This window comes from Ammospiza nelsoni, chromosome 5 (assembly GCF_027579445.1).
Source record: "Ammospiza nelsoni isolate bAmmNel1 chromosome 5, bAmmNel1.pri, whole genome shotgun sequence".
Classification (NCBI taxonomy): Eukaryota; Metazoa; Chordata; class Aves; order Passeriformes; family Passerellidae; genus Ammospiza; species Ammospiza nelsoni.
Genome location: NC_080637.1, coordinates 50,989,273 through 50,998,597, shown reverse-complemented (window position 1 = coordinate 50,998,597; position 9,325 = coordinate 50,989,273). Strand labels below are relative to the sequence as shown.

The 9,325-nt window shown below is 52.7% G+C and overlaps 1 protein-coding gene across 2 annotated transcripts; it reads right to left on the bottom strand.

Moving 5' to 3' along the window:
- Positions 1-234: 234 nt before the first annotated feature.
- C1QTNF6 (C1q and TNF related 6) lies at positions 235-8,959 on the bottom strand. 2 transcript variants are annotated; one of them, XM_059473360.1, is made up of 3 exons: positions 8,850-8,959; positions 4,815-5,052; positions 235-3,245 (listed from the first exon to the last, which is right to left on the bottom strand). In XM_059473360.1, the coding sequence occupies exons 2-3, from the start codon at positions 5,044-5,046 to the stop codon at positions 2,698-2,700; spliced, it is 780 nt and encodes a 259-aa protein (XP_059329343.1). In that variant the 5' UTR covers positions 5,047-5,052; positions 8,850-8,959; the 3' UTR covers positions 235-2,697. The 2 variants fall into 2 exon arrangements, with proteins under 2 accessions (XP_059329343.1, XP_059329341.1); XM_059473358.1 differs by lacking the exon at positions 8,850-8,959 and having other exon boundaries at positions 4,815-5,132.
- Positions 8,960-9,325: the final 366 nt, after the last annotated feature.

Below are 9,325 nucleotides of genomic sequence, written 5' to 3'. Positions count from 1 at the left end.
TTTTCCAGCAAAAGGGAGAGGGTTGTCATTATTAGAAGTGTTCAAGCAGTTAATATTTTAAGGTAATAGTTCCTTGCAAAGTAAACAGACACAAGATTGCCAAGGATTACCCAGGGAAGTTTCAGAGAGTTAAACTCTGTACCTGTCAATTTCAGACCAGTGTCTTTTCCATCACATCATTCAGCAATAACCAGTGCTAGAAGGAATAGGTTGGGAGAGAAAAACAGATTTAAGTGCAAAACAACCAAGGAAAAAAGTTTAATACCACTGAAAAATATATATATATACAAAAGTTCTTGGAGTTTGTTTGGTTTTGTTACATAAAGCACCATTAATTCCAGAGTACATCACAACTCAGCCTACTACACTTTCCAGAAAGCACCCAATACTCCTGAAATCTGATTTAGCACCAAGGGAATGCCATCTTGTTTAGCACCAGAAGCCTGTTAAACACACCCTTTGGTCCCCCTGCCCTCCTCTCTCAAGTGCATCAGGCACCCTCTGGCTGCTCATGCATAGCACAGGAGACCTGTCACCAGCATTCAATCACCAAATAGGAAAGGAGAAAGAAGGAAGCTTGTTTATGGAGATATTCAGTGTTAGAGAGGCTTGCTTCTCCTCAGGGAGGCATGGGGCACTTTAAATTGACTATCTTTGGATTTGCAGCCTGTTGAGGGAGAGAAAGGGATTCAGTCCCGAGCATCACTTCCAGCTTTCTGCTTCCTCGGCTATCTGAAATCCTGTCTCTGAGCAATTCCACACACTTGACCTGCTAAGGGAGAGGAAGAAGCCCACAGTCTCCTTTAGTTTCCATGATCCCTTCATCACATGTTTCCCTGTGAAAAAATCAGCCTTGCCTTAGTGAAACTTTGTTTTTATAGCCATTGCCTCACTGACAGTGGTGGGGAGGATCCACAGCCAAGTTCCTGAAACTCACTGCAGTCTGTGCAGTTTCCTTAGAAAAGCATGGAGAGTAAGCAAACAGGATAAGAGAGAAAATGCCCTGCAATTTTTTCAAGGTCAGTTTTAATATTTCACCCTTGGTCCCTGTTCCTTTGCTATCCCGGGCTGGGTGTACCAGACATAATCTTGTACAATGATGCACATTTCTTTTGGGAGAGCCCTGGAACTCCCAGGTGCTATAGGCAGAGACCATGGCAGAGAGACAGCAGAACCCGGGTAAGTTCAAGGATTTCATGACCAGTGATGAGCAGAGGAGAAATATCTGTGTCTCTCCTGCTTGTCCTGTCCTGAGACTCAAAAAGGAGACAAGTCCTGGCTCTGCTGTTTATGGAGCATCACATGTGGAAGTAGGTTTCCTAAAGTGCTGAGCCAGCCTCACCTGCTCCCCCAGGACTGCAGCATCCCCCCCAGAGGGATGCCAGTGGGAGCAGTGTGAGACCAATATAAATAGTACTAGAAAACCCTACCACTGGCATTCCTTTCTCACTGCGACATCTCCAAACTGACAAAAAGAGCGAGGGTTTGTTTAGCCACGTGTTTTCCTCACTTACTCTGATGAGATTGCCAGAAAAGGGCATAGAGCATACGGCAGGGAAGCTTTTAACCCTTGGGCAAGGTGCTGTTGTCTCACCTCCATCTCTGTTCCATCACAGAGGCAAAGACAAGGCAGCATGTCCACGTTTGGAATGGATTGAACTGCAATTGCCCCTACAGCCTCAAGCTCAGGCCCTGAAACAGTGGTCCTTCAATACCAGTATGGGAGAACCACCTTCAGGAGGACAATGAAATGGCACTTCTGCCAAAGGAGAGCAGATTTGGGTTCTCTTTCTGGACTAGCTTCTCGTAGCTGATAAGCCAAGACTGAGTAGCACCCCAGGGGAGGTGTGGGAGGGGTTTTCAAGGTTTTCTCTCTCTGTCTCTCTTTCTGTACTGCTGATCCCTAGTGGAAACAGAATGGCTGTCTCTACTGAATCATGGGCAGATGCCCATGAAGGGTCTGGCCAGGTGTCTGGCCCTTCATCCCTTTGGAGAGCTAGAGCTGGCACAGAGGAGGACAATCCCACCAGGTCTAGGTTTGATGGCCAGCCTGGAGTCTGAGATACAGAAGAGTGTCTGTGGAAAGCCAGTTTAGAAGGCCAAGTGTTCTCCTTTTGAAAAGACAATATCCTCTCCCAGTGCTCCTACATCTTCCTTGTGGTACAGGAGACCATCAGACCTCAGTCTGCTCTCCAGACTACAGATATCAGAGGTGACATCAAGACCTTGTTTCAGGCTACAAAACTGCTATGTCTAGTTGGGATGGAGAGGAGCCAGGACGTACCTCAGCAGTGGGGACTTTCTAGCCCTTTCCACAGGAGTCCTTTGTGTATGAAGCCCCAAGGAGGGATACAGGCCCAGGAGCAGCATTTTGGCTTCCTCTTACTCTAGAACCCTAAATGCCAGAGGCAGCTTGCTGGCAGATTGAGAAGAAGCCAATAACCTAAGTTGGGGTTATGAGGTGAGGGGCAAGAGACGGTAGTGCCATGATGTAAAGTGGACAGATACAGGTCTGGCTACAAGAGAGCGTGAGGTGGGAGCCAGTGTGGCAAGTTTCACACTCAGTGCCTGAGATTTGACAGGCCCATTTCCAAGTGATTTGCAGTGGTTACGGGCAGTAAAGAGAGAAAGAGAGAGAGAGAGAGAAAGGAAGAGAGAAGAATAAGGAAAAGGCCAAAGAGCCCTAAGGAAGAGGAGTTATTCAATGCTGGGCTTGACCAAATACCCGCTGAAGGTGATGTACACATCAACATCATCACTGTAAATGGCATTCTCCCGCTCCCGCTTGTAGAGCCTCACCCAGATCTCATCATTTTCCTGGAGCTCCAGCATGAGGCTCTGGCTCTGCATGATGCTGCGGTCGCTGGGTTGGGCATACAGGATGACAGCCTCCTCTTCGTTGTGCATGATGTGCATGTAGGTCTCCTTGAAGTTCCAGGTGTGGACATTGAGGCTGAAATAGTAAAGTCCACCCACTGAGCAGTAGAACTTGCCATTGAACATGTCGAAGTGGCTGTAGAGGTTGACGAAGACGGTGTCAAAGATGAGGACCTGGAAGCCCTCGCTGCTGTGCAGTGCTTTCTTGCGGCCCACGGAGAACGCAGCGTACTGATGCTTGCAGGGGTCTCCCGCCGTGCCCATCTGTCCCTTGCTGCCCTTCTGGCCCTGGGCACCCCGCTCGCCTCGCGGTCCTTCTTTGCCCCACTTCCCTGGCATCCCAGGCTCTCCCCGGTCTCCTTTCTCTCCTACAGGAGGAAGCAGAGGACAAAACTCCTGTGTGATACCAGAAGATGTGGAAGCGGCAGTGAGAAAGCCTAATGAGGAGGAAGAGGATTGCACAAGAATGGGGCAATGCCAGAAGAAGGAACACTTCTGAAGGTGACAATACCACTGCTCTTCATGGGAAAGCAGCTACCAGAACTCTGAGAGTGACAGGAGTCTCTTCCCCAATGAATCCCCTGCTCACCAAATGATGTGGCTCTGCTGGAGGCACCAGGATGTCTCCCTAGGAGACTTCAGCCTCAGAGGGAGCCCAGCAGCCCAAAGTACTGCTGGGGCTCTTGGCCTCTTCTTCCTCTCCCACACTCCTTTACCTCCAGGACAGCCTTACCTCCCATGCACCTCTCCTATGACCCAATTATCCACAGAGGATGCACACTGGTCTGGCTGTAGGCTGCAGGAGGGGAGGAACTGCTAACACCTGTGGGGGAATATGATTAGGGAGGCACAATAGGGTGGGTCAGAGGGAAAAGATCCAAGCTGGACAGGGTAGATGGAGCACTGCAGCTTAGAGGGATGATGCTTTCACAATACTGGCATGCTTTGAGCATCTTGTATAACTAATACTGCAATTCTAATGTGGAGTGTGTGCACCGCCCATTACACACTTGGGCAGTCATCAGTACATAGAGAGACCAGCACCAGAATGTACTTTGTGTATACAGAGAAGAAATGGGACTCAGAGCAGCCTCCAGCTCTAAGTGACAGCATTCAAAATCTGTATCTTGTTCTTTTCCTCCTCTCCATTCCCTGCATGGTATTGAAGGTCCCCCTATGACACCCCACTCCAGTCTAGGCCTGTATCTGCCCTTCTGAGCTTTGATGGATTACAGCTACTTCCAGGCAGGGCAGGGAAGGGAGAGCATCCGCCCAGTTAACCCAGAAAAACCACAGAGCTACAAGAAGTATGTGGCAGCACCCAGCTGGGAACAGGCTTTTGCCCACAGCAAAGGCTAAAAGGGGAGTCCTGAAGGGAGGAGCTGATCTAAAATAGGGAACCCTTTCCCATTAGCCAAGCCAGCCACTGCAGGGTGGAATGAGCTGGGGGTCACAGCAAGTTTAACCTGGAGGTGCTTGCAAATAATTGCTGTTTCTCTTTGCCCTCCTCACGGTCCCAAATGCACATGACTCACGGAGCTGGAGGTTTCCCCACAACCTCCCTGGGTGCCAATGCCCTTCAAACACGCTTATTTTGCAGTTGATAAGGAGTGTTCCTTCCCTCAGGCACTACAGGACTCTAAGTCTGAGACAAGGAATGTGTCCTCCCAGCTTGGCAAGAGGCTGTCCTGTGTCAGCAAAGAGGAAGAATTAGCAGCAGGCACATCCTGAGACCACAGCAGAGATAGCACTGACTTCTATCCCCCCAGGCTACTCCTCATCACAGCACAAAACACCTAAACCCTGGGCACAGTGTGTGTGGTCACTCATCCTCCAGGATGGCTCCTGGTGGTCTCTGGACAGCAATCCAGCTGTCACCTCCACTGCAATGCCATCAGTCCATAAGCCAGCCTTGGCATCCCGGGGCAAAGACTTACCCTTCAGAATGGTGATGTTGATGTAGGGACGGACCTCTGGCACTGGGTAGGGAAAGTGGTGGTGGCTGGGAGGGACTGGTGGGGTATCTGTGGAAGAGTCCAGTGAGTCACAACAGCGCTTGCAAGCACCAGGGCCTGGTTCTGTGAGGTTGGGTTCATCAGTGGGTGCCCCAAACACAACAAGAGGGAGAAAAAGGAAGGTCAGGGATGTGCGCAGGTAGGTTATGTCCATGGTGACCTGGGAAAATACGAGGAAGTGAGGTATAAAGAAGGGAGAGGACATAGGGGATGGAACAGAGATCATGATAAAACATCTTTCTGTGACTGGAGCTGGGGTAGGATGAAATGGCATTGTCCTGTGGAGGGAGCTTACAGGCTTGGTCAAGGCTGCAATTGGAGCAGCAACCGCATGGCCCATGAGGATGCCCCACACCCTTCTGCCCAGGCCAGGGGAGACTCGGTGCTGACCCGGGGAGAAGGCTTGGTGCTGACTAGGCAAACCATTAAAGCCACTAGAATATGCAATCCCCAGGCTGGGATAGAGGAAGGAGACAGAATCATAGAATTGTTAAGATTGAAAAAGACCTCTAGGGTCATTGAGTCGAACCTCAACAGCTCTTTAGCAAAAGCATGCTCTGGTAAGCTGCTCAATCTGTGGGAATCACTGTAAAAAATTCTCCAGCCCTCCTATCACTGCATACCAGCTCTTTATAGGAATCTAACTCCAAAATCCCCATGTCCCAGCAGAGATGCCTCTTCCCCTGTGGGCTGGGAACCTAACTCCAGCCCCCTCCTTTCCCCACCGAATCCCACCCGTCCGGCGGCTCGGTCCCCTCCCAGCGGGTTCCCAGGCAAAGCCCAGCACCTTCCCGAGGGGCCGGCCGGCCCCACGCAGCCTTCGGGCGGGCCCGAGGGGAGCTGCCTCGCTGCCGAGGGTGAAGGACGTGAAGCTCCGCAGCTCGCAGAGAGTGTGCTTACGAAAGACAGGCCCGCCAAGCAGCGGAGAAAGCCCCTGTGGCGGCCTGTGCCCTCATGGTGCTGCCTGCCCCGGCGCCGCGCAGTGCTCACCCCGCGGGCCGCAGGGTCCCCGCTCCGCGGCCCAGCCCCGGCTCGCCGGCTCCCCTGTGCCTGCGGGGCAGGCCCCCGAGCCGTGGCTTTAAGGAAGCCGGCTCTTGGCACAGGCGCTGCTCAGCGCTGGCCGGGCGCGCAAGCCGGGCTTGGACCGGCTCCCTCCCCTCTCCTCTCCCGCCTGCTCCCTCCCTGGCTTTTGGGTGCTCTCCATCCCAAACCGGCTTGGGTTTCAGCGTCTTTTTAACTCTTTCCTAGGAAGAGCCTTTTCCTTGCACACGATGTTGGTTTGGTTTTATTCTCTGCCTTTTCACTTCCAGCCAGCAAAAAAAGCAGGCAGCACAGACTGTGCCCTGTGCGAGGGGTGGACAGCAGCAGGGCAGTGTCCCACCCTTGGCATCTCAGGATGGACAAGGTAAGGTGCAGTGGTGCAAGAGAGACACTTTCCTTCAGGCAGGGTGCTGCAGAATTCTGCCCTCAGTCCTTTGTGCTAGTCCCTTGTCCCAGGGCCATGCTTGGCCATGCTCTCTCCCCAGCTGTGCCGGACTCACTCATGGTCCCCAGACTTCATCTTTCATTCTCTCCTGCATTGTTTTTTCTGCACATCACTGTGGCCTCTTGCCCTAGGCATAATATTTCTAGCAGGAGCAGCTGCCAACTGGGAGAGGCATCAGTTTTTTCCCTCTCTGGTCATCCCCTCTGCCTGGGCAGAGCCCCAAGCCTTGTGCTCCAGCACGTGTCATCCCTCGGTCATGTCCCCTGGTTAGGTCCCAGGCTGAGCTTTTTGGATGGGAGGGGTGTGCCTGCTCTGAAGCAGAGCCTGGCTGCTGGGAGCTGCCTGCCAGCAAAACTGGGGATCTGGAAACAAACCCTGGCTGTGACCATTGTCCCCAGCTTGGCGCCAAGCTGACAAGCTTGTGCCTTTGGGGTAAGCACAATGTGGATGCACCAGAACATTGGAATGAAGGGCATTTTGGAGGGGAGAAGAATGCAGGGTGGGAGAGATGAGAGATTTTTCTCACACTGCAGAGTCTGTTGGGAAGAGGATTGGAAGATTCTATCCTGCACCAAAACTGACCTGGGCATTTATACCCTGGGTATGTTTGGGGTGGGGGGTGTGTGCACACACGGATCTTTGGGAGGCAGAAGGAAGGGTGGACAATATCTCTGCTCTGCAGGGGTCAGAAATGCCAAGTCAGCACTGTGCCTCCTGCAATTTCCAAGAGGAGCTGCAGAAGGCTCCAAAGTTTCTGAGGGGAATCAGGTTTTGAGCGTGTCTACGTGTGCTGGGACTTTTTTTCCCTGTTTCCCTTCTCCCATTTGTTTGGTTTAGGAATGGGAGGCCCCGCTTCCCAGAGAGTGGCTGGCGTTTGGCAGGACCCCAGAACCACTGGAGAAGCAAGCGGAAAACTCTGGGAAAATATGCACTGTGAGCTGAGGGGGAAGGGAGGAATGGGGGCTGGGAGGCCTGGAGATATTCTCAGGCTGCCTGTCAGCCTGGAGCTCAATGAACATGGAGTGAACATGCCTTCCAGCTGGGGCAGGAAGAGGATGGAGAAATGCACTGCTGAGTGTGAAAGCTCCTCACCAGGCTCCAGCACTGATGTGCAACGAAATCCACTGCAAATTGCCCATGTTTGCCTGTGCCTCAGTTTCCCCTTTTGGGAAACGAGGTGGAGGAAGTTTAGGGCAATACATCTGCTAATGGAGCCTTACCAGCTGACAGAAGAGGAGTTTTGTGATGACTTGTGTTGTCTACTCCTGGCTGCTGCTGGTGGGAATTTTGGCAGCTGACAGTACTATTAAAGGCAAGAAGAATTTCTGGGGTGCATGAAAACTTGGAGACTGATATGGAAGACAAAGCTTCTGCACTGCCTCTCTCAGGTTTTCCTCCCTGGCTTATTTCCAAACATGACATTACCCACTTGGGCTTCTTGGCCTTATGCCTGGCCTCTTCCACCTTTCTAAGGGAAACAGGTAACAGGGAGGCCATTGTCCTCATTTCTGTCCCACATTTCCATCTGCTCTCCTGAGCTGCTCACCAGCCAAGCAGATGTTCTTCATGGGGGACCTCATCTGCTGGGGCCTTTGCCTGTGTCTCCTCTGATTGCAAGAACAGCTCACAGTGGGGAGTGAGCAGGACTTTGTGTTTAATGTCTCACCTGGGCTGAGCAGGGACCTACCAGGAGCCAGCAAACAAAGATGTGCTCTGGTGGCATTGCCCTGCTGGGCAGCAGTTTGTGCCAGTAAAGACACTTTTGCTAGGGTAATACTGCCCTGCTCCCCAAAGGGAACAGTGTGTACCGGCAATATTTCGCCAGGGCTGTTACATTTACAGGAGATTTTGAGAATTCTATCCAGGAAACCTGTGCCAACCATGCTTTAAAGTGCAGTCCAAGCCTGAGGGCACCTTGTGTGCCCAACAATCTTCGCTCTCCCTCATCACACACTTTGCCTTGGAGGCAGCCCAGGCAAGCACTGTCCAGATTATACTGCAACAATCCCTGCTCAAAAGCAGCTGTTTCCTCCTCCTCCTCCATTTCCTCCCTTTTCCTGTACCCATCACAACCCTGGCAAAGTAGGGGGACAAAGACTGTCTCTACCTCAGTGGCTGCATCCATCCTATTTCCCCACTCTACCGCAGGTATGGAGAAGGAAATTGATGCTTTTTCTCTCCTCTCTAGCCCCTGTGTACAGCTCAGCTCCCCTGTGGCACATGTGGACCTGTTGCACACACACACACACACCCACGCACAGACACTCGCCCTTCGCAGCTCCTCCCTCACCAAACCTCCAGGGTGAAGGGGGATCATTTGCACCAAGAGCCAGACGAAGAGCCGCTTCTCTTCCCCTTCCTGACTGCTTCTCCTGCACCACAGCTGCCTTTCCTTCCCCACGCTCCCCGCTCGTCTGCCCCTGATGTTCCAGAGCGCCAGAAGCCGGGCGGGGCAGCGGAGCAGCCCTTACCTCCGCTCCCCTGGGCAGGGTCCCGCGCTGGGTTATCGGTATCCCGAACCCCGTATCCCGTATCCTCAGCTGCTCCTGTTTAGCAGCGCAGGAGAGAGGGAGGGAGGGAGGGAGGGCCGCCGGGGCCCAGCTGACTCCAGCCAGATGCTCGCCAAGTGCTCTTATGTAATTACTGTCTTTTCCATCCTGCCTCCAAGGCCTTTGTGAGTGCCTCCCCTCCTGCTCTGGCCCGTGTCAGGCTTGGCTCTCCCTCCCTCTCTCCCTCCCTCTCTCCCTCCCTCCCTCCCTCCCTCCACCCACCCTGCAAAGCATCAAAATTTGCTCAGCTCAACAGCTGATTCTTTCTGGAAGCAAAGTTCAGGCTTTTGGCTACTGCTGTTACTACCCTTGGACAGAGCTCACATGTGTTTCAAGAGCTGGGAAGGGATCAGCAGCACTGCTCTTCACTTGCCTCCTCTCCATCCCAGCCTGGCTGC